Genomic DNA, 18,123 nt, shown 5'->3' on the forward strand with positions numbered 1-18,123 from the left:
TACAAATTAGCAGGCAGCGGACAAGAAGTATGCAAGCTCTGATAAGCAACCCTGGAAGGAAGGGGCCGCATAGTATGTGGAAGCTGTCAGTGTAACCTTGGCCTGAGGACCAGGATTTGGCAGATTGTACTTCTCGAATATTATATAAAATAGTGCAGCCATTGTAGAAAGCCATAGGTCAGCTCTTCAAACAATTAAATATAGAATTATTGGGCTATGGATGTAGTTCAAGTGGTAGGGTGCTTGTCCAGCATGACCATGGTTTGAATCATAGTTTGATCCTCAGCACTGCAAGGAAAAAAAAAATCATATGATTTGGCAATTCTGCTTCTGGGTATTTATGCGCCAAAGAACAAAAAGGAGAGACTCAGAGATCTGTTGGTTCATAGCACTATTAGTCACAATAGCCAAAGGTGGAAGTAACCCCAGTGGTGGATGAATGGATGAATAAAATGTGATATATATACAAAATGGAATATTATTCAGCTTTGAAAAGCAATGAAACTCTGACACATTACAATGTGGTATGAACCTTGAAAACATTATGCCAAGTGAAATAAACCAGATAGCAAAGGAAAATATTGTCTGATTTTACTTACATAAAATATCTAAAATAGTCAAATTCATAAAGACATAAGAGTGGTGGCCACCAGTGTGTGAGGAGAGGGGAAAGCAGGGAGTTAATGTTTCATGGTTGCAGAACTGCAGATGGGGAAAATGAAAAAGTTCTGGAGACAGATGGTGGTTCTGGGGGCACAAAAAAGTGAATGTACTGAATGCCACAGAACTGGACACTTAAAAATAGTAATGATGGCACATTTCATGTTAAATATATTTTACTATAAAAATGTCTAAAAATCTGCTCTTCATCCTTATCTACATTATCTCTCAGTGCATACACTCTAGAGGAAAATTGGTTGATTACTGATTTAGCCAAATCAGCGTCTGAGCCTCATTCTCATCTGAGAAATGGAAGATCTGGTGGAATTTTCATGATTCTAAGAGGCATTGCAGGAGAGGGAAGATGTGGGGAAATAATCCTATGGAAGGTAAAAATCACAGAACTCTATAAATGAACATTGGCTCCATTACAATTTAGACATTTACTTTTTATTTTAAAATAATTAAAAATTTTTAGACAGGCATGGTGGCTAATCCCAGCAGCTCAGAGGGCTGAGGCAGGAGGATTTCAAGTTCAAAGCCAGCCTCAGCAACTGTAGTAAGGCCTAAGCAACTTAATAATAAACTGTTTCAAAATAAAAAATAAAAAGGGATTGGGGATATAGCTCAGTGGTTAAGCACTCCTGGGTTCAATCCCTGGTCAAAATAAATATTAAAAATTTAAATGATAAAATATATTTAATATACAGAAAATCCTCAATTATAGCAAATATTTATTTGTCTATCAAAACTTAACATATTTTCATGCTTTATCATACACACTATATATTTTATCTTTTGATCTTGATTATTATCTGCCGGAGTATGGCTGCAGCAAAATAACTGGGGGGGTGACGAATAACTTGTGTACGTTGATACAGCAGGAGTGGAAGCCGTTTATTGCAGGACAGGAGCAGTATTTATACATTCCACACAGCTTATCCAATTAGCATAAACTAGATACATCAGTCAACCAATCAGGAATCTCTACACTTAATGGCTTGCTTTTGTTACTTCTCAAACCACTCCCTCTGGCATTTTGCCAGGCACCATCCAGACTTGTTTACGAACTTTAACATTCCCCTGGCAAAATGCCAGGTGTTATTTTGACTTGTTTACAGACTCTAACATTTCCCCCTTTTGTTTAATTTAAATAATGACCATAGTGGTTTTTACAGAAACACCATAAATAACCTGCTACAAACAGAAAGGGAGGATACAAAATGCCACAATACCAAGCCAATTGATGGCTCCATGCAAGAAGCCCTTGGAAAAATTATACCAGCAATGACACTGTTAGCAAAGATACCGAGTNNNNAGACAAAACAAGACACAAACATACTGTATCAATCTTCTCCATTTTCTCGAAATGGCCATTTTTCCTCTTGCCCTATCTGTGTAGGGACGAGCAGATTTGCTCCCGTCCTATCTATGGACGGGCAGCTTTTTTTCGTCACTTACCCCCGAGTGTCCCGGGGCTCCCCGTAACGGGCCACCATCTGCCGCAGTCCGGCTGCAGCAGAATAATCGGAGGGGTGACGAATAACTTGTGTACGTTGATACAGCAGGAGTGGAAGCCGTTTATTGCAGGACAGGAGCAGTATTTATACATTCCACACAGCTTATCCAATTAGCATAAACTAGATACATCAGTCAACCAATCAGGAATCTCTACACTTAATGGCTTGCTTTTGTTACTTCTCAAACCACTCCCTCTGGCATTTTGCCAGGCACCATCCAGACTTGTTTACGAACTTTAACATTCCCCTGGCAAAATGCCAGGTGTTATTTTGACTTGTTTACAGACTCTAACAATTATCTTTAAATGTCTTTTTTAAATTTTTTAGTTATACATGGACACAATCTCTTTATTTTGTTTATTTATTTTTATGTGGTGCTGAGGATCAAACCCAGTGACTCACATGTGAGAGAAAAGGGCTCTGCCACTGAGTCACAACCCCAGCCCAGATCTTGCTAATTATCTTTGATCCTCATTAGAACAGAGATTTTTAACTCTTTATTTCATGGCTGTATGCCTATAGCCTAGAACATCACCTGTCACAAATGAGAAATTTAATACATTTTTAATACCTTTATTTGATTTATTTATTTTTGAGTGGTGCTGAGGATTGAACCCAGTACTATGTGTGCTAGGCAAACGCTCTACAACTGAGCTACAATCTCAGCTCTCAATACATTTTTTAAATGAATAAATTAATGATTCCTTGAACAATTCTTCTCATATGCAAATGTTAGTTTCTCCTGGGTGGATTCCTACAAATGGGGTTGCTTCTCCTCTGCTAAGTATTGCCAAACTGCCCACCAATTTACATTATCACCACTAATATCTAAGAGTTTGTGTTTCCACAGTTTGATATTATCACACTGCCTTGTTCTTGCCAATTTGATGGGTGTGAATGTTATTTCGTTGTTTTGTTGTTTTATTTTGCATCTCCTTGCTTAATAGCGAGGCCTAGCATTTTCCTTTGGATTTTTCTTTGATCTGCTACTCGTATCCTTGCCCATTTTTATACGGAGCTGTTTATCTTTTATAGAGGTGTAAATGCAGGTAGATATAGATAGTTATAGGTTCAGATAAGCAGAGAGTGCTTATACCAATCCATGGTTAGAGTTTTGCAAATTTTTTTTCTGGTCTAGCTTATAGATGGACACAATACCTTTATTTTATTTATTTATTTATTTATTTTTATGTGGTGCTGAGGATCGAAACCAGTGCCTTGCACATGCTAGGTGAGTGCTCTACTGCTGAGCCATCACCCCGGCCCTAAAAAAAAATTTTTTTTTTTTTTAAATATTTTTGCAGTACTCAGGATTTAATTCACAGCCTAAGGGCATCCTAGGAAAGAGCTCTGCTTCTAAACTACATCCCCAGGTCTTTTTGTTTTTATTTTGAGACAAGGTCTGGCAAATCAAGCCCAGGCTGGCCCTTGAATTTGTATTCTTCCTGCCTCAGCTTCCCAAGTACCTGGGATTACAGGCAGGCACCACTGCACCTGGCTTGGGACATTTTAAATTTTAATGTTTTAAAATGTATTAATCTTTCCTTTTATGGCATGTACTTTATGTGTCTTAAGAACTCCTTTCCTAACCTGAGTTGATAGAAACATCTTCTTTTAAAATTTTCTTTATGTGTGTGTGTGTGTGTGTGTGTGCGTGTTTGTACACCAGGGATTGAACTCAGGGGCACTCAACAACTGAACCACATCCCCAGCCCTATTTTTTATTTTATTTAGAGACAGGGTCTCACTGAGTTGCTTAGTACCTTTCTTTTGCTGAGGGTGGCTTTGAATTCACAATCCTCCTGCCTCAGCCTCCCAAGCCACAGGGATTACAGGCATGTGCCACAGCGCCCAGCTAAAAATTTTTTATCAACTTTTTATTGCAAAAGAACTGCAAATTTACAAAGTGTTACTGGATGTGGTGGCACATACCAATAATCTCAGCAACTCCAGAGGCTGAGGCAGGAGGATTGCAAGTTCAAGGCCAGTTTCAGCAATTTAGAGAGGCCTTAAGCAACTTAGAGATTCATTTATTAACATTTTACTGTATTTGTTTATAAATATATAGCCTATACAACATATTATATATCATATGTAATATTCCTCTGAACTATTTGAGGGTAAGTTACATACATTATGATGGTTTATCCCTAAATTCTTCAGTGTGTATTGTCCAAGAACAGGGATATTCTCTAACATAACTACTGTAGTTATTAACTTCATAAATTTACATTGATAAGTTTTAGGAAATTTCCAATCCATATTCCAATTATATCAGTTGTCTTTTTCTCTTACTACAGTATTTTTATAAGTATAAGTTTAAAGTGTTTCCCTACAGATTGCTTATGAGTTGGAAGGGTGTGGACAGGCAGTGGAGAATGGGGACAACGGAGAAATGGGCCAACACTTTGTCCAGGTGATAAGAATGAATCAATAAGGTACATATGGACATCAACTGCCTATAGACGTTACACTCTGAGAGAGGGACACACACAAAAGAGCTGTAATTATACAATGATTGCTCTTGTCCAACTCATAAGCCAATCTGTAGGGAAACAACCAGACAAATATTCTGCCCTTCCTCAACATTTTCACCTAGTTTTAGCACCCACGGATGATTCTTACCAGACCCAATCTTTGCCAAGATGATCGAAAAAATGAATCACTTAAGAACTTTTGGTTTCACATGGAACTGATTTTGTGTGTGGTGTGAGATAGGGATCTAATTCTACCCCCAACCCCGACCCCTGCCAATATGACTAACACTAATCAACTTCAGGTTGCCTGGAAGCCAGACAGATCCCATACCAAAGGGGTGCAGTAGGTGCTCCCATCCTCCACTAGTCAGCGCCTCCTTGACTGATTAAAGGCCCCTAATCAGCTTGGGGAGATTAGGGGCTCTGGCCGGCTGTTCCCACACCCCCACCCTGGGATGGGATGGCAGGGGAGAGAGAAGGGGGATCGACCCTGTGACCCCTCACCCGGGCCCTGGGCCCGAGCCCCGGACTTTCCGGTGAGTGGCAAATGCCCCTAGACACCTACTCCTCAGGACTGAGGGCGTGGGCGTGTCCCCATCGACCCCCGACAGCCCTGATGAGGCGGGAGGGGCAAACAAGTTGGGAATGGAAAGACGGGAAGGCCGGAGAGGGCTTCCAGGACTTGCTCTTGGCCCGCATCTAAGTCGTCTGTCTGCAGAAGGGGCTCTGGAAGCAGAGACACCTCACCTGATATTCTGAACTTCTCAAAGCGGGCTTTCAGAAACAGGTTTGCAGGGAAAGCCCTAGGAGAGTTTCGGGGGGGTCTCAATTGCTCATCCTGCTCGGTCTGTGCTCACAGAAGCTGGCAATGACTGCGTGCACCCTCCTAACCAGGGGGCTTCCTGACGTCGGGTTCTGCGCCCTTGCGCCGTGCGATGGGTCCCCTCCAAGCCTCCCGCGGGTCCTGCCCTGGCCCGGACCTCTGCTGCTCCGGTTCCTGCTCCTGCTCCTCTTCCCGCCGCCCTCTGCCCTCTCCGCGGTGTTCAAAGTGGGGGTCCTGGGCCCCTGGGATTGCGACCCCATCTTTGCCAGTGCCCGCCCGGACCTGGCCGCGGCTCTGGCAGCCGCCCGCCTGAACCATGACCTTGCTCGGGAAGGCGGCCCTCGTTTAGAGGTCGCGCTGCTGCCCGAGCCATGCCGGACGCCAGGCTCGCTGGGGGCTGTGTCCTCAGCGCTAAGCCGCGTCTCCGGCCTGGTGGGACCGGTGAACCCTGCAGCCTGCCGGCCCGCGGAACTACTAGCGCAAGAGGCTGGGGTAGCGCTGGTGCCCTGGGGTTGCCCTGGGTCGCAGGCAGCGGGCACCACTGCCCCTGCCATGACTCCCGCGGCGGATGCTCTCTACGTTCTCCTTCGAGCTTTCCGCTGGGCGTGCGTGGCCCTGGTGACAGCCCCTCAGGACCTATGGGTGGAGGCTGGACGCTCTCTGTCCAGTGCACTCAGGGCCCGGGGCCTGCCGGTCACGCTGGTGACCTCCATTGAGCCCTCCGACCTGTCTGGAGCCCGGGAGGCCCTGAAGAGGGTCCGGGACGGGCCCAGGGTCAGAGGTAGGTTCTCCAGCGGGGTACGGGGAGATGGCGGGTCCTGCCTGCAGCTGGGCACCTCAGGGAGTCAAACCTGTCCGCAGTGGTGATCATGGTGATGCACTCGGTGCTACTGGGTGGAGAGGAGCAGCGCTATCTACTGGAAGCTGCAGAGGAGCTGGGCCTGGCTGATGGCTCCCTGGTCTTCCTGCCCTTCGACACACTCCACTATGCCTTGTCACCGGGCCCGGAAGCCTTGGCCCCACTGGCCAACAGCTCCCAGCTTCGCAGGGCCCACGATGCTGTGCTCACCCTCACCCGCCACTGTCCTCCGGAAGGCAGTGTGCTGGACAGCCTGCGGAGAGCCCAAGAGCACCGGGAGTTGCCCTCTGACCTCAATCTGCAGCAGGTAGATGGGCCAAGGAAGAAGGGAGGAGAGTGAGGGAAGGGGGCAGGAAAAGAGTCAAAGTGAGGAAAGGAGGATGGAGCCAATGGGGAGAGAACAGGTGCTTTAGGTATTCTGGAATTTCCTAGGTAATGTAGATAGATCCTTTGGTCTTGTTTGGGATCTTGTTATATGGGGAATTATTTTCCAGAGTATAGGCAATGAGACCTCTCAAGCCCAGCTCCAAGGAGTAAACTCTAAAGCACAAAATCATTTCCAGTGTGCTTCAAAGTAAACCCATTTCCACCACTACCTTAATATACAAAACACAATAAACGGTTGGTGTTCAACTTTTCATGCCCACATGGGAGGTATTTCCTCTAGGACCTCATCTGATAGTCTTAACTTTTTGAGGGCCTTGGCATCTTGCAAGAGCAGAAAGATCCCCAGGTGGAGCCAAGGGCTCCCATATTCAGATCCAAAGTTTATCATATTCAGGATTCTGAGTTCCCAGAATTCCAGTTCAGACCATCTAGATCCACCCCAATTACAAAGGGAGGTTTAGAAACTATTGAGATAAAAGGGAATTTAGATATCAATTGCAGGAAATCAACCACCACCAAGACCCTACTTGAAAGGGACTACATCAGAGAGGATTGTGGGTCAAGGGGAATTGAAATAGTCCCCACAAATGTCCCCAGTCTTTCCCAAGAGGATTTGGAGTAGCCAATGGATAGAGAGGATGAGAATAATTGATGAGAGAATAAGAGTGGGATGGGATGGAGGGAGGATCAGTCAACAAAGAGGGGCAAAGAAAGTGAAGGGAAACTCTTCAGTTCTCAGTGAGTAGCATAACCTTCCACCAGCTGCTCAAGCCAGATGCAAGGAAGTCTCCCTGATTCCTCTCACTTTGTCACCCCACATCTAGACATGAAGTTAGTTCTATTATATCCTAAAGGTCATTTAAATCCATTCACTTTCTCCATCCTCTTTATCATTGCTCTGGTTCAAGCCATAGCACCTCTGGCCCAAATCTTACAACATAATCTTTCTAAATGGTCTCTGCTTCAACTCTCACCTAGCTCAGGCCTTTTCTTTTCACCCAACAACCAGATCAAGCTTTAGAAATCTGGAAAATTCTAGCATGTCACAGTGGCTTCTGGGTAACCTTCCTCCAGCCTGGGTTGGGGACACTTTTCCTATATAGATGCAGGTTGCTTCACAAGGTTTATCAGAACTTGTGTTTTCCCTTCTCTTCTGTCTTCTGTGAACTTCAACCCTGCTGAATTACTTTGGATTCTTTTTTTCTTCTGAGCTGCTGTGATTTCCTCTCTTTTACCCATCCCTCCCCTGGATGATTATGATTCATCCCCTGAGGGATGACCACTACGCCTTCTGCTCTACCTCACCACATGAGTTGGAGACCCTCATTCTTATCCAGGAAGCTTTCTCGGTTTCTCCTGCCTCTACTCACTGCATTGCTTTCACAACCATGTCTCTTTTCCTAACTAGATGAAATTTCCCTCTGGGCAGGGATGGTCTCATATACCAGTGTATCTCTAGGGCTTTACACAGTGTCTGGCACTCTGAGAGATGGTAACTGCCAATAGGAGAGGGGCCTGATGAGATCAGGAGGTAACCTTAAGGGGAAGCAAGGGGGAAAATAGGAAATAGAAGCCAAACAAAGGATGGGAAAGAAGGCTTTTGTGTGAATGGTAGGTGGTGAGATTAAAACTATATGCAGGGCAACCAACTGAAAGGAAAGGACAGAACTAGAGAGGATGGAGAGTTACAAACAACCAAAAATGAGAGAAGAACCCAAGCCCTGAAAAGAGGAACAGTCGGTAGGGAAGACCAAGTGGGATAGCCAATGGGGAGAGAGGAAGAGAGAGCCTCAGGGGAACCACTAATTAGGAGATGGGAACTGGTCAGTAGGCGCAGGGCTCCAAGGGCCCAATGAGAGAATAGGCGGGGCTGGTGAATTCCCATCTATCTGTGGGCTGTGGCTTCCAGACCTGAGTCCCTGCTTTCCTTCTCCAGGTCTCCCCCTTGTTTGGCACCATCTACGACGCGGTCTTCTTGTTGGCAAGGGGCATGGCGGGAGCGCGGGCAGCCGCCGGTGGGGGCTGGGTGTCTGGAGCAGCCGTAGCCAGGCACGTCGGGAATGCGGCAGTCCCAGGGTTCTGTGGGACTCTAGGAGAAACCGAGGAGCCCTCCTACGTACTTCTGGACACGGACGCCTCTGGAAACCGACTGTTCACCACCTATGTGCTGGACCCTGTCCGCGGCTCCCTGCGCTCTGCAGGGATCCCAGTGCACTTCCCTCGTGGCGGCCCCGCTCCAGGGCCAGATCCCTCGTGCTGGTTTGAGCCAAACGTCGTCTGCAATGGAGGTGAGGGCGAGCATCCCAGCCCCCACTGGGACAGTCAGTATAGCCTATCCACAAAATTGTGAAAGAGAGTGAACTCCTACCCTGCAGGATTTTTTTTTTTTAATTTTTGTTGTTGTTGTTGTTGTTGAAAATGGACATGATGCTTTTATTTATTGTATTTATTTTTATGTAGTGCTGAGGATCGAACCCAGTGCCTCACACATGCTGGGCAATCACTGTATCACTGAGCCCCAACCCTGCCCTTCAGTTCTTTCAGGCCCTTCCTGACCCTTCCAGGCCCTCCTCCAAGCCCGGTTGCTCAGGATCCCTTTGCTCAAGCCCTGATTTATTTAGTCTGAAAGCCCTCTGAGAGATTTTCTAGCATTTCCAGACTTGGAGGAATCTGTGACTTTCCTTAGAGGCTGTTCCAGCTACTATCCCCATTTCCTGGAACTCCAGGATTTGAAAGGGAACCTCTTCTTACCAAGGTCCTGAGTGTCCATCCTTTCATTGTCCCTTTAGGAGTGGAGCCAGCCCTGGTCTTTCTAGGCTTCCTGCTGGTGGTAGGAATGGGGCTTGCAGGGATCTTCCTGGCCCACTGTGTGAGGTGAGTAGGGGAGTGAGGTAAGTACGATGTGATCATGGCTCTCCACTGCCAGGGATGAAATTTTGCAGCAAAGACAGCAGCTACTCAAGAGTAGAAGAGGGGAGGATTTTTCCTGGGGCGGGAGGATAGGGATCTTGAAGGGCTGGCAGAGTCCCAAGGAAATGTCTGGTTTGGGGATGGCCGCCCTCCAGTATACCTCCCCTGAACTCACATCATCCCTTCATCCCAATTCCTACTGGCCTATTCAGATGAAACTGGCCCTCTTTGCCAGTATGACCTCTTTCCATTACCAGGCACCGGCTCCTTCATATCCAAATGGTTTCTGGCCCCAACAAGATCATCCTGTCTCTGGAGGACATCACCTTCCTCCATCCACATGGGGGTAGCTCTCGAAAGGTCAGGAAAGCAGGGAGCCAGGAACCAGCTGTCTTCTCCCTATACATTTGGTCCCTTCCCTGAGCCAGCCCTCATCACAGCCACTCCCAGACCCCAGGAAGAAAGCCTGATTTTTGCCCCAGCTGTGTCTGAGGTCTGAGCTCTGGAGATCAGCAACCTCATCTGTGCCATAGGAGTGACAGCCTCTGTCCTCACTATTTTCCTGGGGTGGTGTGAAGGTGCAACAAGAAAATGAATATATTTGTTTTGTAAAGTGTTGTGCACTTCGGAAGTACTATCATTATCATCTTTCCTCATTGAAAGTTCTTCCCTTCCCCTGTTTAATTCACAAAACTCAGCCTAACCTCAATCCAAGGGTTTAAAATATACTCTGGGGTCAGAGTATATTGACTTTTTCTTTGCACCTCTGCCTCCCAGATGATCCAGGGGAGTCGATCCAGTCTGGCTGCCTTCAGCACGGCAGACATTCGAAGCATCCGCAGCCAGCCCTCAGACAGCACAAACATTGGCCTCTATGAGGTGAGCCTGAGCCAGAATGAGCTGTACTCCAGAAGGGGAAGTGAGAAAAGGTGCTCAGGCCTGGGAAGAGAGTAGGCATATTCTCAAGGGAGGCATGCAGTCATGTCAAATCCTGCAGACTCCAGGCAGCGGGAGGCCAAGTGGGACCTGGGGAGAGGTCATGGATTCCTCAATCCTGACCTGATTCTGCATCTGGGAATCTTCTCTGCTACAGGACTTTCCCTTAGCCATGATCGAAGTGAGGACTCCTCAAAGGCCAGACACAGTGACCACAGGCTGGAGCTGCTGAGCAGTGTGCTGAGACTAGCATGCAGGCTGGTGTGGCCACTGAGGCCCGGGAGCCCCTGGCCCTGCCCCCTCATAATTCCCATCCAATTCAGATCAGACTCAGAAACAGCAAGCCCTAGAGTAGAGTAAGAATGTCACAAAAGGATATTAGGACACTGTGGGGCCAGGAAATCTGAATATGATGGGCTGGATGGGAGATACTGAGAAAAGATTCAGAGGGAGCCTAGAAAGAGCTCAACTAATCAGAAAGAGAGTAGAAATTTAGAGCACCCAAGCTCCAGGTCATGGAGAGAATGCAGAAGTTCCTACTATGTCACCTAGAGACCATCATGATCATTTCTCAGAGAAGGCACTACTGCCATTTTGGACAGGTTGTTCTTTGTTGCATAGGATGACCTTGTCCCTTGAAGAATATTTAGTTTCTCTTGTCTCTGGCCCTATCCACTAAATGCAGTTTTGTGACAATTAAAAATGTCTTCACATTTATTTCCAAGTGCTCTGTAAGGATCAATGCCAAACTCTCACAACTCCCTTCTAGTTCAAATTCCTTTCCAAAGGTCAGGGAAACTTATATAATTTGCACAATGCAGGATAAAATAAGTATGAGAGACCCTTCACTCATTTGAGATGATAGCAGCAGATCATTGAATCAAGCTTGGACCCTCTGAGCAGCCACAGGAATTACATGCTAGGAACCAGGCCTGCCAATAGTTGAGGACAAGGAGGCTCCCTACCCCTCCCATCTAGTTTACATTAAAGCCTCATCTACCCAGATGCCTGACTCAAAGCATGGTGCTCTGTCATGGCAAGGGATGGTGATGTCAGTGACATTGTGGTTGTAACAGTTCACTTAATGGGTGCATCTGGGGGTGGGGAAGACAACTGTATAGGTCTTTTGCCTCTCTCTCACCTAGGGGTGGGTTTTCATCTAGCTGGCTGAGAAGCAGATAGGCAGATATCAAACTCCTGCTTCTGATGCTGTCCCATAGCAGATGTGTTCTGGGACAGTGGGCAATGGAAATGTATCATGAGGCTTTAGGAAACTAAGTTCCCTAACCTCATCCTTTCTTCTGCAGGGAGATTGGGTTTGGCTAAAGAAATTCCCAGGGGATCATCATGTAGCCATCCGCCCAGCAACTAAGACAGCCTTCTCCAAGGTAAGAGGTGATCCTATGATTGGTGCAGGGTGGTCATCAGTCCCTCCTTTCTTGCCTTCTCTTTACAGCAGCATACAGTAGTAGGTTTCAGTTAAGTGTTCCTTCCACTCTAGAGCAGATTTCTCACTATTCTGTCTCATGGCACTAGTTCTTTGATAATCTTATCACAACTTAGATGTGATAAATTACACATTAATTTATACATAAGTTATATGTTCACCTATAGGCTGACTTATTGCTGCCTCCTTCACAGACTGCAACTTAGTGAGAGTTTCCCTGTGCCCCTCCATTGTATACCCAGCATCCAACACAGGATCTGGAATATTACTGAGACCCAGTGAATACTTGCTGAAAGAATGATAGAAAATGAATTTTCACTTCTGTCAGGCCACATATGCCAAATGGCCCTAGTTGTATTGATATGTGCCTAATAGAGTGGAAAGTTGGCAAGGAGATAATAGACTGGCTGATTCTAATCTTTTCAACCTTAATGTTCCTCTTCCCCCCAATGCCATGAAATCTTTGTCTGGCTTACTTTCCTGAGGCCTCCCAGGTGTTCATGGTCACAGCTGTGGAATGATTTAAATGGACAGACTGTTGGTCAGTACACTAAGTCACCATTTAACACCAGGTGTTTAAAATGAAATCCAAGAAAATCTAGAAAGGGCACTCTTCAGCCTTTAGCTCCCACTTTTCCAGTGTCTGAGTGCTCTCTGTCCTGCCAAGTAGGTATAACCTTTTGATGCTTCCTCTGGGACCATTACTTGGCTGCATAGTCCTGTCCTACCTAACTTGGGGAGTGTGGCATCTCAGAAGCATCTGAAACACTGATGCAACACCAAATAGAGTAGCCCCAGGTCAGGCTAAAGGCACAAGCTATTTCTGATGTGTTCAGAAAGCCCTAGTGCCTCTCCACAGAGATTGTTACATTCAGAAGGAGATGGTGGTGATGGCAGGGCTTCTCCCTCATGTAGTGTTTTCCCTTAAGATGGAGGCAGTTCAGCCAGATGTGTGTGGTGCACACCTGTAATCTCAGTAATTTAGTAGGCTGAGGCAGGAGGATTACAAGTCTGAGGCCAGCCTCAGCAACTTAGTGAGATCTTGACTTAAAAAAAAAAAAGACTGAAGCCATTCAATTGGATGCAGTGGTGGTGCAGGCCTATAATCCCAGTTATGCAGGAAGCCAAAGCAGAAGAATCTCAAGTTATACTTCAGTCTTGGACAATGTAGGGAGACCTTGTTGTGAGATAAAAATAAGGGCAGGGGATGTAGTCCAATGTGCTAGGCTTTGGGTTCAGTCCCCAAACTGAAAGAAAGGAGGAGGAGGAAATGGTAGAGAGGAAGAAGAGGAAAAGAAAAAGAGGAGAAAGAAAAAGAAGAAAGAAGGACAGTGAAGGGTGGAGAAGGAGAAGCAGGGGAAGGGAGGGAAGGGGAGGGAGGGTACAGTCAGGGGAGGAGAAGGAGAAGAGGAAGGTTGAGGAAGAGAAGGAGGAGGAGAGGGGAGGAAAAAGGGAAAAAAGAAGGAAGAAGAAGGAAGAGGAGAAGGAACAACTCTGGGGCAGTTCAAAGATTGATGTTTAATAAATCAGAACCTTTCTGGGTCCTTATCACCAATGCATGGTTGTCTTTTCACTCATAACTTTAAGTTCAGCCATATTCAGTATCTGAGCACTGTGGCTTTTGACGATTTTGGTTTTCATAAAATCAACAGAAGAACCCCAAAACACACATCAAAACATCAAAACACACACGCACACACACATATTATATATGTCTTAGATTATTTCATTCATCACTCTTATCCCATCTTCCTAGTTTAGATACTTAAAAACAGACATTGAATAAAGGCCCACTACCCACATTGCTACCAGGGCAGAAAATGCCTGTCAACCTTTCTCCTCTCAGCTCAGAGAGCTCCGGCATGAGAACGTGGCCCTGTACCTAGGGCTCTTCCTGGCGGGAGCCGCAGACTGCCCTGCAGCCCCAGGGGAGGGCGTCCTGGCCGTGGTCTCAGAGCACTGTACCCGGGGCTCCCTCCACGACCTCCTCGCCCAGAGAGAAATAAAGCTGGACTGGATGTTCAAGTCCTCCCTCCTGCTGGACCTCATCAAAGTGAGGGGGAGGTTGGTAGGGGGGAGGTCGTAGTAGGGCGTGTCCTGGGGGCAAGGAGAATGGGAGCAGAGAAACCGCTCTGGCTGAGGCTGCCTCTTACCCCGCCTCCTCCAAGGGAATGAGGTACCTGCACCACCGCGGCGTGGCTCACGGGCGGCTTAAGTCGCGGAACTGCGTGGTAGACGGGAGGTTTGTGCTCAAGATCACCGACCACGGCCACGGGAAACTGCTGGAGGCTCAGAGGGTGTTACCGCAGCCTCCCACGGCCGAGGGTAGGAGTCCCCCGCGTTCTACCGCGCACGGGACTAACGCCCCAGGAGTCACATAATTTCAAGGTCCCCTGCTCCCTTCCTCGCACTCTCCCCATTCCTTATCCATTGGACGCGACTGCTACGGAAAAGGTCAGGTGACCTCTAAGATTCGGAAGATGGAATCTGTCTGGGGAGTGGGGCTGGCCAGGGGGGTGGGATTGTGCTTGAGCTCTTGACAGTGCATCCGAGTCTGCTGTAAGAGGGGCTTTGTCTGAGGGCGGGAGCCTGTGCCCAGGAGATCGAGTCTTTCCCGGGCACCGCCTTGTTTGAGGGGCGGGGCTTATTGTGAGGGCAGGACTTCTGAGACAGTTTAGTTTCAGGTAATCTTTCCTGGGGTTGGTTGCAGGGCTGCGGGGCTTGATTGTGAGTTTGGGAGTTGTTTTTTTTTTTTTTTTTTGGCAGGGATGAGAGTCTGTCCTCAGCTCCCCACAGCTCTCCACGTGACCATGTGTCCTTCCCCATCCCAGATCAATTATGGACAGCCCCAGAGCTGCTTCGGGACCCAGCCCTGGAGCGCCGGGGAACTATGGCGGGTGACGTCTTCAGTCTGGGTATCATCATGCAGGAGGTCGTGTGCCGCAGTCCCCCCTATGCCATGCTGGAGTTGACAGCAGAGGGTAAGGCGAATTGGGGCCAGAAAGGCATCTTACAATTAGAACAGGGCCATCCCAGACCCAGCCTTGCTTTTTTCTCTAAAGCAAAGCCTGGTGATAAGACTTAATTATGTGGGTGCGCCCTTAAAGCTGGAGTCTGAAGGGCCAGGGCAGTAGAAAGCCAAGCATCAGGATGGAGCGTGGGTGGGTGGGTTGCTTTACAGGGCCCAGACCTCAGAAGTTTCTTCTGTCCTGATGCTGGACCCAACCTGTTCCCCCATGTGACACAGCAGGCTCCTCTGTATTTCTCAAAGGTCCCAGGGAGGCTGCAGGGAGCTGGGATAAAAACACAGTCCCATTTGATTCAAATCCATATCATCATATATGGGACACTGAGCAAACTACTTCATTACCTTCTCATTTTTCTTACATGCAATAAATGTTAGTTTCTTTGTCTGTGTCACATCTTACTGATCCCAGGGTTCAGGGTCCTCTTGTTACTCCTAGAGACCCCCTTACACACTAAACTCCCTCTCCCATTGAAGCTGTGGTTTAAAGGATCCTATCTTGGGCTTCATCAGTCAGGCCAGGGTCAGAGGTATCCTCTCTCCTGGAATGCTTACCCCTCACTGTCTCCTCATGCTTCCAGAGGTGGTGCAGAGGGTGCAGAGCCCCCCTCCGCTGTGTCGGCCCTCGGTATCCATGGACCAGGCACCTGTGGAGTGCATCCATCTGATGACACAGTGCTGGGCAGAACAGCCAGAACTGAGGCCCTCCATGGACCGCACCTTCGACCTGGTTAGGGCTGGGATTGGGTGAGGGCTGGGCGGGTCCCTGGGAACCCCAGATTCTTGTAACCTAGGAAGGTCACAGGCAGGGAGGCGGGCAGGAAGGATCTTTAACCTTCAAGGTGACCTCCTAAGGGGTAGCCTGAGAACTGGAGCATGGGGGTGAGCTAGAATGGGGGCTGTAAGGCCTTTGAAGTGGGAAACAGAGCTCTGAGTGAGAGAAATATTTAATTCAATTCAAATAACATTAATTAAAAACCAAATATTTGTTTGGCTTACCTTGACAAAAAGAACCTTAGTCTGGGAATCCAAAGGCTGAGCTGCTCCAGTGCCTGTCAATTCCTGAGAATGACTACATTTGGGAACCCTCATTTCCCACATGCCTCCTAATAATGTCTTAATACACAGTGCCCAGCACTCCAGGACTGCTTCATGAATAGAAGATGAATGGTGGTTAAGGGGATGGGGAATATCGTCCCATAAAAGGTCCATGAGAAGGGCATGGTGGTCCAGATCTTCAGCAGCTTTGCCTGCTTCCTATTGTTATAGTTCAAGAGCATCAACAAGGGACGGAAGACAAACATCATCGATTCAATGCTTCGGATGCTGGAGCAGTACTCCAGTAACCTGGAGGACCTGATCCGGGAACGCACGGAGGAGCTGGAGCTGGAAAAGCAGAAGACAGACCGGCTGCTCACGCAGATGCTGCCTCCGTGGGTGCCAATATGGCGAGGAGTGGGGTGGAGAGGGCAGCTGGAGCCCAGCCAGACTGGGACTGCCTCCAGGTGACCCCACTGCCTGCCATGCCTAGATCTGTGGCTGAGGCCCTGAAGAAGGGGACACCTGTGGAGCCAGAGTACTTTGAGGAGGTGACACTGTACTTCAGTGACATTGTGGGATTCACCACCATCTCAGCCATGAGTGAGCCCATTGAGGTGGTGGACCTGCTCAACGACCTCTACACACTCTTTGATGCCATAATCGGTTCCCACGATGTCTATAAGGTGGAGTGTGCCAGGGATAAGACGTCCTGACCTTCTGTTCAACTCTGTCAATCCCAGCCCATCTGCCCTAGGCCACTAGCCCAGTACTCTTTCCCAGCCCTATTGTACCTCCCCAATCTCTTCCTCCAGCTCAGTCTCCAATTTGCAGCCTGGCTTTGCAAGATGTCTACACTAACCCCAGTTTCAGCCTTTTGATATTGATATTGGCTTTATGTATGGGGGGTGGGACACTCAGTACTGAACTGGTACAACTCCTTCTCCCAGGTGGAGACAATTGGGGATGCCTATATGGTGGCCTCGGGGCTGCCCCAGAGGAATGGGCAGCGGCATGCGGCAGAGATTTCCAACATGTCGCTGGACATCCTCAGTGCGGTGGGCTCTTTTCGCATGCGCCATATGCCCGATGTGCCAGTACGCATACGCATCGGCCTGCATTCAGGTAACTCTTGGCCAGTCTTCTCTGGGGATTTGTTCCAAATTCCTTCTACAGGAGGCAGACTTCGATGGGGCTGGGGGTGGGGGCTTGCCTTGAAAAGGATACCTTTGAGAGTGTTTATTTGGAGAGCTGGTAGAAAGTATGGGGTGCTAAGGTCCCCCCAAGGCCCTAGGTGCCGGGCACTTCTAGCTGCCGGGAGCTGCCAGTTTCAGTCCAAGTCCTTGCTGCCCGCCAACTTGAGCATCTTCGCAGGCCCGTGCGTGGCGGGCGTGGTGGGTCTCACCATGCCGCGGTACTGCCTCTTTGGGGACACCGTCAACACTGCCTCGCGCATGGAGTCCACCGGGCTGCGTGAGTGTGACAGAGGAGGGAAGAGCTGGGGGAGGGAGGGCGGGGCCAGAGAGGGAAACAGCTTGAGAGGTCAGGTGAGGTGAATTCCGAGCTCACGAAGTCCCCACTGTCCCAGCTTACCGCATCCACGTGAACATGAGCACGGTGCGGATTCTCCGCTCTCTGGACCAGGGCTTCCAGATGGAGCTGCGAGGCCGTACTGAGCTGAAGGTGAGGCCTGGCCCCGCCCCCTTCTGGAGAGGGACTCTTAGGGACCCAGGGTCTCTAAGCTCCACTTAGACCTGGAGATTCTCAGTCGCTCACATCAGTCCGCCTAAGTTTCCCCCCTCTCGTGTCTTCTTTCCAGGGCAAGGGCGCTGAGGACACGTACTGGCTGGTGGGCAAAATCGGCTTTAACAAGCCTATCCCCAAACCTCCGGACCTGCAACCGGGGTGAGGGTTTGGCATGCTCGGGCAGGGGAGACGGGCGCGGGCAGGGTAGGGCCCCTTCACGCGTTCTCCCTGCCTCTGGCTCTGTGTCAGACCCCAGCGAGAAGCTACGATGACCAAGACCCTGCCCCCCCCCCCC

General features: G+C 48.4%; 1 protein-coding gene across 3 annotated transcripts in view; it reads left to right on the plus strand.

Annotated features, from left to right (window-relative positions):
* Positions 1 to 5,004: 5,004 nt before the first annotated feature.
* Positions 5,005 to 18,123, plus strand: part of Gucy2d (guanylate cyclase 2D, retinal) — a 14,439-nt gene continuing 1,320 nt past the window's right edge. For all 3 annotated transcript variants that reach the window (XM_015504449.2, XM_048798022.1, XM_048798023.1), the window contains exons 1-18: positions 5,005 to 5,193; positions 5,517 to 6,261; positions 6,342 to 6,646; positions 8,663 to 9,014; positions 9,516 to 9,600; positions 9,894 to 9,996; positions 10,414 to 10,515; positions 11,880 to 11,960; positions 13,866 to 14,072; positions 14,188 to 14,344; positions 14,851 to 15,000; positions 15,626 to 15,774; positions 16,314 to 16,477; positions 16,576 to 16,768; positions 17,033 to 17,207; positions 17,457 to 17,555; positions 17,671 to 17,765; positions 17,902 to 17,987. In XM_015504449.2, the coding sequence (XP_015359935.2) occupies positions 5,113 to 5,193; positions 5,517 to 6,261; positions 6,342 to 6,646; positions 8,663 to 9,014; positions 9,516 to 9,600; positions 9,894 to 9,996; positions 10,414 to 10,515; positions 11,880 to 11,960; positions 13,866 to 14,072; positions 14,188 to 14,344; positions 14,851 to 15,000; positions 15,626 to 15,774; positions 16,314 to 16,477; positions 16,576 to 16,768; positions 17,033 to 17,207; positions 17,457 to 17,555; positions 17,671 to 17,765; positions 17,902 to 17,987 (3,329 nt within the window). In that variant the 5' untranslated portion in view covers positions 5,005 to 5,112. The remainder of the gene's footprint in view (positions 5,194 to 5,516; positions 6,262 to 6,341; positions 6,647 to 8,662; positions 9,015 to 9,515; positions 9,601 to 9,893; positions 9,997 to 10,413; positions 10,516 to 11,879; positions 11,961 to 13,865; positions 14,073 to 14,187; positions 14,345 to 14,850; positions 15,001 to 15,625; positions 15,775 to 16,313; positions 16,478 to 16,575; positions 16,769 to 17,032; positions 17,208 to 17,456; positions 17,556 to 17,670; positions 17,766 to 17,901; positions 17,988 to 18,123) is intronic.

The sequence above is a fragment of the Marmota marmota genome, unplaced genomic scaffold (genome assembly GCF_001458135.2).
Source record: "Marmota marmota marmota unplaced genomic scaffold, marMar, whole genome shotgun sequence".
NCBI lineage: Eukaryota > Metazoa > Chordata > Mammalia > Rodentia > Sciuridae > Marmota > Marmota marmota.